The sequence below is a fragment of the Grampus griseus genome (genome assembly GCF_964374135.1).
Source record: "Grampus griseus genome assembly, chromosome: X".
Lineage (NCBI taxonomy): Eukaryota > Metazoa > Chordata > Mammalia > Artiodactyla > Delphinidae > Grampus > Grampus griseus.
The window spans coordinates 36,348,197-36,362,634 of NC_138999.1; the positions used below are offsets into that span (position 1 = coordinate 36,348,197).

Consider the following 14,438-nt stretch of genomic DNA (forward strand, 5'->3'; position numbering starts at 1 on the left):
AAATCAGCATTGTTTAATAAGAGTAGGTGGGAGGGGAGGGTGACACCCTAAAAAGAGTATACAAATGCCTTCTCGGTGTGGTCCTTCATAGAGGAGCTGTTCCGCTCAGAACACATCCTGCACATCCTGCCAGGGCACAAAGCAATGAGGCCATCTAACCGACAAGAAGCAAACTTGATGGTATTTTTTTCAAGGATCTCAGGTTAATAGAACCACTTCACACCCTGACAGACACTCTCATGAAAAACCTTCCAGTGACCTCTGGCAAAGAGTCAGAAGACCCACCCCCGCAGCCTGAATCTCCTGTATTGGAAGAATGTGACCTCACGGAAGGGTGATGAGATGGTTAATGTCTCTAAAGCAACAAGGACATGATTCTCCTGTGCCAAGGGATATAGCAAGAGGAAGGAGAAAGCACAGGTGCACATTAGTGGCCCTTGGGTGCAGAGTATTTTGTTGTCCTGCTAACTGATAGTCATTCCTGGGCCTTTGATGTTTCAGTGAGCATCTAATGGATTATAAAATCTAAAAGATCATCACCTTGTAAACCTGAACAAATCTATAATGAAATGAAGGACCCAAAGGCATTTAATTATTGAACACATAAAAGGAAGTATATTTTAAAAAAAATTGGTCAAACTGTCCTGTTAGTTATCATTTTAAAGGAATTTACAGGGCTGTTATAGATTATTCTTTTGGAATAATTCAGTTTATAGCAAATGCCTAAACTGGTTTCTTCATTGCACAGTATATTCTCTTAAAATGGGTGCTTTAAAACAATTACATACATATTAAAAATCCTCATTTCTTTGCTTAATTAAAACGTTAATACTCTCAGACAACACAGATCTGAAATGGTGAAACCAGCAATTCCCCCTCCCACCTTACAACAAATTAAATTGAGACAAAATTACAAACACATTTCACTACATGATTGATTATTATTAATAAAAATCAGTTTCTTTTTGTTTGTTTTTTATAAAGTTGCCCGAAATGCAAGGGATGTGCATAGGTTTACAACTTAGTCATAATAGCATTTTATTCTTATTCCCCTGGGTGTGCCCCGTGAACGGAATGTACTTTGCTGTAGATTACAGATTGTTTTGTCCAACACAGACACACCGACAGCATAAACGCTCGCGACTGTCCACATGCATTAAGAGTCAAGACCCAACTTCAAATCTCTAAAAGGTTTACAGGGTGCTTCAAAGAGACAGTATCACATTATCTGGATGTTACATAAAGGACTTAAAAAAAATACTGTTCTAAAAAAAAAAAAGGAAAAAAAAGGCCTTTAAAAATTTATGAGTTTTGTAATCACTAGACTGATTATTTCAAATAAATAAAGGAAAGAAAGATATTCCAATCCATAAAATCAGACTCTAAAAAGAATGTAGTGTTCCAACCCCAGTCAAGGTAACAGAATCATTGTTTATTATTATTAAAATAGATTATAGAAAGCAGCATCTATTTTGTGCAGTTTTTAGGGGCCTTGGAAATAAAAAGCTATGATTTCCAAAAATATAACATTCCAAAGGATTGAATAATACATACATTTAAAGATACATTTTATTAAAGTTTAGGAGAACTGATTAAAAAAGATACTGTCTCTTTAAATTAGTGTGTAATTGTTTTTCTCCTCCTATCTATTCGGACATGACAATAATTATAAATGTAGGTCACACTACAACTAGGTAGTCTCTAGGGACCACGACCTGCTGACACAAGGCCGATGACAGAGGCTTTTCCATGTATGAGGTGGCTCCCAGTTATGCGGCAGATATCTGGGGAGAGGCCTAATAGACCCAGGAGACCGGGACCCACTGCGGGGCTGTGCACACGAGCTCCACGGCTTCCTCCAGATGTCTGATTGTCTCATCGATTTCATTGTTGATAATTGTGAGATCGAAGTAGTGTGCATATGTTCTCTGTAAGATGTCAGACTCCTTCTGCAGACGCTGAAGAGATTCATCCTAAATGGTGATGGGATGGAGGTAGGGATGGGTGTGGGAGGAGGGAAAAGCAAAGAGAAAAGTCAGCCGGATTTTTTTCTCATGTCACATTTCTGTCCGTCCCAATGTCAGAAACAGTCAAGGCCAGACCTTTATGTGCCACATCTGGGCGTGAGGCCAAGCCCGCTTCGTGACAGAGGAGATGACGGTCCCCGGGATGGCAGGGTCACAGAACTACGGCTTGCAACCACGACTGCTCACCATGCAACAGGGGACTCCACGCCAAACCGGACGGACCAGAGGAAACAGACACTCTTCAGCAAACACATCACCCCAGCCCGGCCAAGCAGTGTCTGCCCCGGGGTCAGTGGAGACAGACTATCAGAGTCGAGCCGCTCTGTCCTCATTCCTCTGACCCAGGCCCGCCTCACCTCAAGCCACTCTCCTGTTTGGTGGGGGGTGGGGGGGGCTTCAGAGGACGGACGAGGTCAGAGCCCTGCATCCCCTTCCCTTGGTCCTCTGCACTTGCTTGCGCCAGGCCCCAGAGCCCAGCTGTGTTTGCGCCAAGAAGCCCCTGCCTCCGGACAACAAATTAAGTTGTATTTTTCTCTATTCTACTTAGAGGTTCAATATGTTCCAGGAATTCAGTTACATATAATGGCCCTCACTCAACAGCAGTGGATGCCAGAGGCAAAGCTTTTTGGATGTTACAAATAATGGATGAAATAAGGCCATTTCCCAGATACAACAGCAGCTGGCATCTGATGAATCCCCTCACATTGGTCTGCACTGGAAATGGCCAAATATCACTGTTCGTAAGTACTTACATCTCTCATGGAAACAACTCTGAAGGAAAAGCAGCTACTGAACTCTTCGTGGCAGTAAAGGCTTTCCCTCAACTCCTGCAGCGCACTACAAAGAGCCTCAGGATGGCAGTTCTTTCAAGATGGGGATCTCTTAAGGGCCACCAGAAAGTCTGCCTCTGCATCTTCACGGGTCAGATCTTGTTATGCTGAACTTTTAATGGGCAAGTTCAAATTAAGTCAAAGTAACCGACTAGATAGCTGAGCTGTTGGGTGGAGTCTGAAATATATATATATATATATATATATATATATATATACACACACATACAATTAAATACCTGTTTATTTGATTAGTATCTCTCTCCCCAACTAGAGCTCAAACTTGCCTTGCTGTGCCCAGCACTTGGCATTGTGGCTTATACATAGTAAGTGCTTAATAAATGTTACCGAAAGAACAAGCACTTGGCTAATACTGGCCATTATACGATTTGATGAGTGTTAAATCTATAGTCAAGAGACAGAGAAAGTCTACTAGGAAATGGGGGCCCATGATGACAGAGACAGATCTCCAGAGAAACTAAAAGGTGCGGTGCCTTCAGGGACTTGGGAGCTGTTGGCACCCACTGCTGGCTTAGGAGCCCTCCTCTTCTCGGAGGCCCATCTGTTCGTAAGAGACTCTTCCTGATGAACCTCGGCCTGTGGGTGCAGCCCTCTGGCAAGGGGATTCGAGGTGAAATAATAACACTCGATTCCATCACAGCACCACAGTGGGGATGACAGACACCAGAAAAGTTGGGGACTCAATCTTTTCTATCAGGACACTCTGAAATGAGAGTGTCCTAACCTGCTTTGTCATCTACCGGAATTTCAAAGCAGGACGTGGCATGCTTTGAATGTTAGGTGTTAACTACTTCAGTGTAGATAAGACCTCAGTTAATCATCACCTTCTAAGGTCATATCAACACACTTTCTGCTTGCACTTAAAAAGCATAGTATTTTCACTGTGGCTTTACAATAAACACAAAGCAAAAGCCCCATTTTAGGAAACATGCATTCACCCAAAGACAGGAGTGCTTCCTACCAGTATGAGAAGGAGCAATTCCTACCACGTCACTCTCCGGGCTAGGGGATTCTATTGGAATATACAGTCCTGGGTGGGCTTCAAGAACCACTAGCAGAGCTTATAATTTGCTCAGAAAGCTGGGCTGATGAAAACATTCAAGAAAATTTATGGCTGAGAGCATCAAATTTTTAATGCAGTTCTCGTCACACACAAAAAAATAAAGCTCCCTCTTAAGGATCTTATAAGATGAAGCCATGTTTGTCAGTTTCTTCCTCTACAACAGCTTGTCTGCAGGCTTGACTTACACGTGAGCAGGGTTTAACTCAGTGAAAACAAAATGCCTTTATTCTAACAGCAAAAGCAAGGATTTGTGGGAACAAAATGTCTACATTCTAAATCTATGAAAGGAGACGAGGCTGTGTTTCATCACCTCCTAGCTGGTACTTACAGGCAATTTTCTGCACCATTTTGGCAGCTATGGAAAATTAGTAAAAGGGCAGGAAAATAGGCAAAAACAAAAACAAAGATGATAATTCAAGAAAAATACATGGTAACCAAAGGATAAGAGCTAACCACAATGTGGCGTTTCAAACATGTTTGTGTACTAAATAAGACGGAGAAGTAGAATTTACCAAGGAATACATCTTTTGCAAATGAAATGACAAAAAATGACTGAAAAATATGAGTGACATAGAAATCTAGTTCTTTAATCTTCCTTAAATCTAGATATTTAATTTTCCTTAAAGTGAAAATTAATCACTTTAAATCTAGATATTTCTATCTAGAAATATCTTCCTTAAATCTAGATATTTAATTTTCTTAAATCTAGATATTTAATCCCTTAAATCTAGATATTTTAAATATCTTCCTTAAATCTAGATATTTAATTTTCCTTAAAGTGAAAATCTCCAAGCCTTGATTTTACTGTCATAAGCTGGGGTGAGTCTAGGCCACGTTAACTGAACAGTGCCAAGAGCGTCCTGGTGATTTCTAGACCCTGCAGAAGTGATGGCCTTCAGGAAAACTTTGTGTAGAGTTTCCTCTTAAGAATGACCCTACAGCAGATAAGCAGCAATATACTCACCAGACACTCCATAACTACCTTCTTATCTGCCCAGCAATAGAAGGCTGTGTAAGCCAGCCTGGTTCTAGATGGTGCTGCCGACCCTCGCGGGCACCATCTCCGTGGCGGCTGCTGACTTGAGTAGGCCTGAGAGGGGACAGAGCTCATTTCCAGGTTTGGTAGTCTCCAGGGGCCTGGGTAGAGATTCTGCACGGGTTCCACTCCGGAGGCTGCCTAGGGGAGTCTGGGCAGCCCAGCCAAGGAGGTGGATGCCTTATAGTTCTCCCCAGGCAAGGCAATTCTTGGCCCAGAGCTCTCAGCACAGTCGCTATCAGGAGAGGAGGGGCTGGCAGCCCCGCAGGGCAGGAGCAGACCCATGGACAAGGCCATGGATAAGGCCCCCGGGGCGGGGACTGCACTGGAGACTAAAGCTTACATTTGCCTAATGATTCTGATCTCAGAAGAATCACACCTCGCTGAGGTGTGTAATTCCTACTCCTGAAAGAGGACCTCAAGCTCTGGAAATCTTACTGGCCAGCATGGAAAACAAAGCAGAGCTTCATTTAGTTGTCTTAATGAGATGGGGCTCTGCTCTGGAATGCACAACACAAATGCATCCTTACTCGGGGGGAATGCTGATTAGAGGAAAAACTGATTAATTCTTACCTCATTCAAACCTGGAGTGATAGTTGGTGCGGCAATAAAAACAACAAAAGGAGCAAACTCCGCAGTTCTCAGGACCTTCAGTGCCTGTGTAAAAAAAAAAAAAAGAAAACTGAGACTTAAAAGGAGAAATAACTAATGCAACATTCAAATGAGTTCATAGAAAATTATACAACTGGAAAAGCCCTTGATTCAAATTTTTGGCAAGATATTATTAAATTTACCAACTTTGTAAATAACTTATATTACTTCTGTTCATCCAAAGGATGGAAAATAGCCACTGGCAAATAAAAGCTGACAAACTGGACGTTTTTCTTATTAATCTCATGAATCAATCCGACTTATTTTTCTTCAGAAAAGTGAACACTGATTTTGTTGGTTAATGTTCATTTAAACCTGGTTATTAGTTGTAGCCTGAATTTTAATTCCTAGGAAATGCATTTCGGGGTAGACTCGGACCAGCAGGGTGGCTTCAGCGCTTATCCAGAGTGCCCTACACCACATTTCAAATTGCAGTTTGCTCGTGAGGAGAGCAAATCATGGCCACTGTGACCGCGAGGGCTGTGTTCGCACTGACATAGGCCTTCTGAGTTGTCCTGAGGAAAGCCCTCTCCTCTGTGGGACTCATAGGGATGGCAACACTCTGTCCAGGGATGGAGCCTGGAGCCACTATAGAAGCCGTATGGCTGTGGGCAATTTGTAGGCCCATGAGAAGATGCCGCATTCAAGGGACAGGGACCTCTGAGGCCCCTTTCAGTTCCATTTCAAGGTATCAGAAACCTCTAACTGCAAGCTACTAGTTTGCACAGACATACTGCAAAGCCAGCATCTGATGCTGTGGGAGTTGATTCTGATAAGGGGTTGCTGCTTCTGCTGCTCCCCTAGGACAGGACACCCCCAAGCCCGCAACAAAACCCAACATAGGCACACAGTTCACAAATGACTGACATGTAATTAATTCGTATGCGTCAGGGGTAAATATCTTGCAGCCCTTTATATAAGAATTTAACATGTCTATTCTGTTAGCCACATAGTTTGCTTTGTAAACAGCCTTTCAATTGTTTGCTTTGCCCTATTCCTCCCTCTTGTGTCTGGTTTGCTGTAGTAGCAATTTGGGTGCCCTGCCTCCAGTTTTGCTGCTTTCCAATACTACTAAACCCTGCCACTAGAACAGTCTTTTGGAAATGCAAATCCCATTCCATCACTCCTCCACTCCAAGCCCTTCAGGAGCTCCTTCTTGGCCTTGGGATAAAATGTACGCTCCTGAGCATAAATGTCAGATCCCTGCCTCATGAGCTGGCCCATGCTTACCTTTCTGTCTCTTCCCTTCCATGGACTGGCCCCGCCGAAGTACTTTCAGTTCCAGAAAGGGCCAGCCTTTGTCTTCCTACTCCCTCCGCCTGGACGTTCCATCCCCTCGTCCCCCTCCCCACTTGCCCTATTGCTTGGCTGAGTGTTCTTTCTTCTGGAAGGTCCTTTATGAGCTCCGAGCCGAGTCAGGCGCCCTGCCGCTATGCTCCTGACACACCCACACTTAGGCACCTGTAGTGCCCGCCACCCTGGAAATGCAAGTGCCTGAATGCTGGCGGCTAAGCTTCCTGAGGGCAGGGGCTGCGTCTTGTTCAGTTGTCCTCCTCATGCCCCAGATGGCACCTGGCAGAAATAGTCTTTTGACCAAACAAAAATGTAAAAGCAGTACATATAGTTCACACAAAGTCTATTTTGCCTTTCGAGGCAGGTTTGACTAGAGGGCACTGTGCCTTCATGGCTGAAGAGAATCTCTTGGCCTCTATGAATATAAACGCATGTAAGAGGCAAATTGGTTGGAAAAGGTTTTGACTTTCCTGTTTAGTGCAAGATTCACTTTTCCTAGGATTATGTTTCTGAATTTTATTTTTTTATTTATTTATTTTTATTGGACTACACTTGCTTTACAATGTTGTCAGTTTCTGCCACACAGTGAAGTGAATCAGCTATATGTATACACACATCGCCTCCCCTCTCCCACATCCCACCCAACTAGGCCATCACAGAGCACCGAGCTGAGCCGCAGGTTCCCACTAGCTATCTGTTTTACACATGGTAGTGTATTTATGTCAAACCTAATCGCCCAGTTCATCCCACCCTCCCCCGCCACCATGTCCACACATCTGTTCTCTATGTCTGCCTTTCTATTCCTGCCCTGCAAATAGGTTCATCTGTAACATTTTTCTAGATTCCACATATATGCATTAATATACGATATTTGTTTTTCTCTTCACTCTGTATGACAGACTCTAGGTCCCTCCACATCTCTACGAATGACCCAATTTCGTTTCTTTTTATGGCTGAGTAATATTCCATTGTATATATGTGCCACATCTTTCTTTATCCATTCATCTGTTGATGGACACTTAGGTTGCTTCCATGTCCTGGCTATTGTAAATAGAGCTGCAACGAACATTGTGGTACATGACTCTTTTTGAATTATGGTTTTCTCAGGGTATATGACCAGTAGGGGGATTGCTGGGTCGTATGGTAGTTCTATTTTTAGCTTTTTAAGGAACCTCCATGCTGTTCTCCATAGTGGCTGTATCCATTTACATTCCCACCAACAGTGCAAGAGGGTTCCCTTTTCTCCATACCCTCTCCAGCATTTGTTTGTAGACCTTTTGATGATGGCCATTCTGACTGGTGTGAGGTGATACCTCATTGTAGTTTTGATTTGCATTTCTCTAATGATTAGTGATGTTGAGCATCCTTTCATGTGTTTGTTGGCAATCTGTATATCTTCTTTGGAGAAATGTCTATTTAGGTCTTCTGCCCATTTTTGGATTGGGTTGTTTGATTTTTTTGATATTGAGCTGCATGAGCTGCTTGTAAATTCTGGAGATTAATCCTTTGTCCGTTGCTTCATTTGCAAATATTTTCTCCCATTCTGAGGGTTGTCTTTTCCTCTTGTTTAGTTACAGTTTCTCCTTGTGGGGTAAGGGAGCCTGGCACATTGTTTTACCTGCCCTCAAACTGCTTTAATTGTGAAAGTCACAGGCTCAGATTCCCCATGGGAGAGCTCTTCAAGCTTCTATATGTTCATTTTTGAAAGAGGCAGTTGGCATTTCCTTGCAAATCCTTTTGTGACTGAAGATTTTAGCAAGGAACAACCATCATGAAAAACTCTGTATATAGCTCAGTCAAGCTTAACAGTGATCTTCACTTAGAACTGTCCTTTTTGTGAATATTATTTTGGGCCTTTTTCTATCCTTCCTGTGCTCATAATTCAGGTGACTCCAGGGTCAGTTGACACATAAGGTTTCCTCATCATCCCACATCCACCCAGAGCCACCTTCTGGGCAACTTAGATGGGGAAAAAAAAATCCTAAGGCACAGTCCCTACCCTTGCTTCCATCGCTGAAGCTACTCTGAGTGCCAGATGGAAGTCCACACAGCCACAACCCACGGATGAAGTCGAGAATGCCACCCCAGTCGTGAAATGGTCTTTTCTCCACTCAATGACTGCAGCCTGATAGCCACCCAATTCTCTGAGTATTTTCAGTTCTAGCCTGCTATTCTATTCTACACCAGAAAACACACGACTCGGCAACCGTTAGCTCCCTGCGGATTACCCTTCTCTGCACGGCATTCACACCCTTAGTTTTTATCCACGAAAACACTAAGGTCATTCTGCACCTACTGCATGAGACTGTCCAGGAAGACTGTACTCACCACACCACCAAATGCCTCTTATGTCTAAGAATCAGGTTATATTCCTTTAGTAATTAACTCCAAGGAAAGAACTGACATACTTCTATTAGATGAGAATTATGTGATCCGTGACATTCTCCTCTTTGTCCTGGTTGCCAGGAAGTTCAGAGCCAAATTTCATGTTTATCACAGTAACTAACTACAGTAGTCTCTGTGGTTAGTACTGAATATATTTGCTTCCTCCTCCTTTTCATGGCTTTGAGTTTCTCTCCTATATTATTGTACTTTCAAAGATTATACGATGCCTAGAATCCTGACTGAGATGTTCTTGTCTAGTCTCCCTCTTACCTTCAGCAGAGTCACCACACATATCCTCATTTTTTTCTCGAAGGCCTCTGTCCCCATACTCTGCTCTACTTATGGGTCTCAAGTGGGGGCCAGTTTTTTTTGTGTGTGTGTGTGTGCGTGCGTGCGTGTGCAGACTCAGCTTGCCTGAAGTTTAGGAACAGGAAATGGAATTGCGTCACAAGGATTCCCCTCCCTCAGGCCACTAATAGGTGGCTTTAAGATGATCTCTAAAACCACTTCCTTTTTGACTTTTAAGATGAGACACAAATTTGTTAATATTTACAGGCAAATATCTCTTTCTGAATCCCAGAGAGGGGAGAGAGAGTCTAGAAAGATCACTGAAAATACACTGGGTTCAAACAGCCAAAGAAGCATTAATTTAACATTTAAAGTTCTCTTTTGGAGATAAATTGATTTAATGGCTCACCTATGGCCAATAATTGTCAGGTTACTACCCTCAAGGAATAAAAACTCATTTGACCAAGTATCTAAGAAGCAGACATCTTTAAGACTTATCTGTTTTTTTGCAAAATTAAAAAGGGCAAGCATCTGAGTCATTTTGCACCAAGGTCTAAGGGCTTAAGGAAGAACACAGTGACCCCAGAAACAATCTTAAGAGAGCCAACTGACTTCACAAAACAGCCTCTAGTTTAAAACATGGCTGTTGTTTCCAAGCACAGATTCCTAACAAGACTGTACCTACCCCTTGATGACAACCTTTCCCTCTGGGGGCAGAAGCAAAGCCACAAATATTCTGCTACTGTCAACTCTTTAATGCTGCAAATGGACAAATCAGAATAAAATTAAAATCTAAAATTGTTTTGATTACACACTGGAGCTATTATAGTTCCAGCTTTAGGGACATAGATTATTTTCTGAGCCATGGCTTTATGAGAAGTCAGCTCTATAGCTTTCCTCAGGTTTGACCGCCTTACAGATTTTTCTAAATGTTAAAATAAGGATTTAAATTGTACTACTACATACATACAAGGCACACCAGCTTAAGGATTAAACAGGGTTAACTCTTCTAGGATGGTACAGTGAAAGGAGTCTAAGATTTACTGTAAAAACAAAACAAAACAAAAACCCCCAAATCCAAACCAAGACTGTTCAAGTGAAAATTACGTTAAGCCTTGGTTTCTTCATCCTCAAAAGTAGATACTGATGTCTCTAGCTCGGTGTTACAAGGATTAGGTAAGGAGTACTAATGCTTGGCAAAATATAGAGGAACACAATCTATTCTCATTATTTTAAAAGAAGCCAGGTTACTCATTTTCTTCTGGTTTAAAGTCTTTAGGATAGTCCCTTAGGTTTAAAGTTGAACCACAACATCTTATACAGTATAATTAGACATGTGTTTGGTTTGGACTCAACTATCTAAAATTAATTAAGACGGCACAAACTAAATGAGCTGGCCCTGCCCGGCGCCACCCGCCCCGCGCCTATCCCCAGCCTGAGGCTCGGCCCCCTTCGCCCGTGTCCATCACTCTGTGCGGAAATGCCGCCAGCACGTCAGACAAGCTGCCTTACAAAGTCGCTGACATCAGCCTGGCCGCCTGGGGATGCAAGGCCCTGGACCTTGCAGAGAATGAGATGCCGGGCCTGACGTGCATGTGGGAGATGTACTCGGCCTCCAAACCACTGAAGGGCGCCCTCACTGCCGGCTGCCTGCACATGACCGTGGAGACAGCTGTCCTCATTGGGACCCTCGTTGCCCTGGGTGCTGAGGTGCGGTGGTCCAGCTGCAATATCTTCTCCACCCAGGACCATGCAGCAGCTGCCATTGTCAAGGCTGGCATTCCAGTGTACGCCTGGAAGGGTGAAACGGACGAGGAGTATCTGTGGTGCACTGAGCAGATACTGTACTTCAAGGATGGGCCCCTCAACATGATTCTGGACGATGGTGGTGACCTCACCAACCTCATCCACACCAAGTACCCACAGCTCCTTGTCAGGCATCTGAGGCATCTCCGGAGAGACCACAACGGGGGTCTACAACCTGTATAAGATGGGCCCGCGTCATCATCACAGAGATTGACCCCATCAACGCGCTTTAGGCTGCCATGGAGGGCTATGACGTTACCATCATGGGTGAGGCCTGTCAGGAGGGCAACATCTTTGTCACCACCACGGGCTGTATCGACATCATCCTCGGCCGGCACTTTGAACAGATGAAAGATGATGCCATTGTGTGGAACATCGGACACTTTAACGAGACTGATGTCAAGTGGCTGAATGAGAACGCTGTGGAGAAGGTGAACATCAAGCCCCAGGTGGACCGCTACTTGTTGAAGAACAGGCACTGCATCATCCTTCTGGCCGAGGGCCGGCTGGTCAACCTGGGCTGCGCCATGGGCCACCCCAGCTTCGTGATGAGCAACTCCTTCACCAACCAGGTGCTGGCGCAGATTGAGCTCTAACAGACAAGTACCCTGTCGGGGTCCACTTTCTGCCCAAGAAGTTGGATGAAGCAGTGGCTGAAGCCCACCTGGGCAAGCTGAATGTGAAGCTGACTGAGAAGCAGGCCCAGTACCTGGGCATGTCCCGTGATGGCCCCTTCAAACCTGATCACTACCGCTATTGAGAACCAGGCCCGCCCTTTGCCTTCCAGCTGCTGTCCTTGCCTGGGTCCCACCTCTCCTCCCCAAGAGCAAATGGCACCACCTTTGAGATTGGTTTGATAATGTTCCCCATCAACTCCCTGGGGCTAGTCAGTCTTTGGCCTCTGCTGCATCCCTCATACTGTTCCAAGTGTGGCAGGGGGAATTGAGAAGTCCCTCCTCAAGCCCTGGTCATGATAGAGATACATGGGAGTTACCCACAGGGAACCATGAGCTCAGGGGTTTTGGAACCGCTCACTCAGTCCTTCCTTAGGCTGGAAGTTGGCAGTGGTGTTCACGAAGCCCACGCACTTTACCATCCAGGCCCTCACTTGGCCTATGGACTTTATACCCATGTTCTTGGTTTACAGGCTCGTCGGTTCCTCAGCCCATGACAGATGAGAAAGAGCTATGTCAAAGGGTGTGGAGGAACTGCTGGCGATTGAATGCTCCTGAGAGCCCGGCTTAGTGATTGGCATTCTCTTAAACCTCAGAACCATGAGGTTGGTACTTTTAGTCCCTATTTCACAGGGGTTGGAATATATTGTTAAGGGATAGCCAAGAAAGCACGAGAGAAGTGATAGCCAGAGGTTGAGAGGGGCCAAAGAAACGCAAAAGCACATTGTAACTTGATGGTTCCCATCACAACTCTGGGTCAAAAAGAGATTAATTTGGTTTATAATGTCAAAAGAGAGCAAGAAGGTGGGTTAATAAAAATTTTGGTGCCTAAAAAAAAAAAATGAGCTGAACCCCAGTGTTAGGTGGGGCTTTCTATGGTCCACACAGTGGGAGTGGTGTCAGCAATGAGAGGGTTTTTAAAAATGCCACATGGGGGGCTCCCCCGCTGGCACAGTGGTTGAGAATCCGCCTGCCAATGCAGGGGACATGGGTTCAAGCCCTGGCCTGGGAAGATCCCACATGCCATGGAGCAACTGGGCCCGTGAGCCACAACTACTGAGCCTGTGCGTCTGGAGCCTGTGCCCCGCAACAAGAGAGGCCGCGACAGTGAGAGGCCCGCGCACCGCGATGAAGAGTGGCCCCCGCTCGCCACAGCTAGAGAAAGCCCTCGCACAGAAACGAAGACCCAACACAGCCAAAAACAAACAAACAAAAAAGCCACATGGCACTTCTGTCATAGAGTTTTTGATGAACACTGAGGAAGGAATTTCACCCTTACCAGCTTGCCTTATTTGTATTCTTAGCTCATGCCACAATGCTTAGAATATATCAAGTACTTAATACACGCTGATTGAGGCAAACTGTCTGAGGTACAGTACAGCAGGTAATCAAATGGGCCGGGGTGGGAAAAGGTCCTAAGGAGGAGAGCCTCCCTGGAGCAACGAGGACCTGCCTGACAGCAAGTTGGTCATGGCCACGGGCATCCTGAAGGCAGGGTGCGGGCCTTGTCCAGCCTGGGGAGAGAGTGGGCCGAAGGCAGAGAAGCCCAAGCGGTGCAGAGCCTGTGGGCACCTGTAGCTGGACCGCTGGATGCAGTGGCCGGTGTGAGAGCAGGACTAGGCCTGGGAGCACTGGGCAGGAGAGCCTGGGACCAGAGTGGTCAAGCAGACCAACTAGAGGAGCAGGATCCGGGTGATACCTGACCCCAGGGCCACGGGCCCTAAGAGGCTCAGGCAGAGAACAGGATCCCTATCTCTCCCGAGAGATCACGGTTCTGAGGAGGGGACAGAGGAAGCAGGAGAGAAGAATGCAGTGAGCCCTCCAGCAGACAGGGAGCAGGGAAAATGCCCAGGCCGGGCCGAGGGGTGTTCTGGTGCCCAGTGCCACACGTGAAAGTGACTGCTGTGGGCAGCCTGATAAGGCCGAGAGAAGTATCTCCCGCTCAGCAGTGCAGAGCAGTGCATGGCTGGGCTGGGCTGGGCATGGGGAGAGCTGGACGCCAGGAGTGGGGCAGCAGCAGCAATAGCGGCGGTGGTGGCGGCAGCAGGTGAGGCAGAAAGCCCTGGAAAGTGGACTGAGGTAATGCAGAGGGGGTCTGAGGAGCCCCGCAGCCAGCATACTGCTAGAGACATTGCTACCAGCAGAAAACGACGTTCAGGTGAAGACCAGTGTGGAACCCAAGGAGAGGATGTCGAAGACCAGGACCAGGGTTGAGACTTTTCCTCTAGCCACCCCTGGCCAGAAGATTTTTCCAATCCCTAGTAAGGAGGGATTAGTAGTTAAACAAAAATCAATCTGCATTACACATCATATATTTAGTTCTATAAAGATCCAAGTTCATTGTTAAGTAAACTGTATAGTGTT

The 14,438-nt window shown here is 45.4% G+C and overlaps 1 protein-coding gene and 1 pseudogene across 7 annotated transcripts in view; one reads left to right on the plus strand and one right to left on the minus strand.

Moving 5' to 3' along the window:
* Window positions 1-603: 603 nt before the first annotated feature.
* The window catches only part of CASK (calcium/calmodulin dependent serine protein kinase), a 385,576-nt gene continuing 371,741 nt past the window's right edge, over window positions 604-14,438 (minus strand). For 3 of the 6 annotated variants that reach the window (XM_082681938.1, XM_082681937.1, XM_082681942.1), the window contains 3 exons: window positions 5,551-5,634; window positions 4,906-5,031; window positions 604-1,973 (listed from right to left, as the gene is read on the minus strand). In XM_082681938.1, the coding sequence (XP_082538064.1) occupies window positions 1,797-1,973; window positions 4,906-5,031; window positions 5,551-5,634 (387 nt within the window). In that variant the 3' untranslated portion in view covers window positions 604-1,796. Of the gene's footprint in view, window positions 1,974-3,625; window positions 3,964-4,905; window positions 5,032-5,550; window positions 5,635-14,438 lie in introns of those variants that run through there. The other 3 variants (XM_082681940.1, XM_082681939.1, XM_082681941.1) reach the window with 2 other exon arrangements.
* Window positions 11,155-12,737, plus strand: LOC309839423 (adenosylhomocysteinase-like; annotated as a pseudogene). The gene is made up of 2 exons: window positions 11,155-11,566; window positions 11,598-12,737. The product of its transcript is annotated as an adenosylhomocysteinase-like (transcript).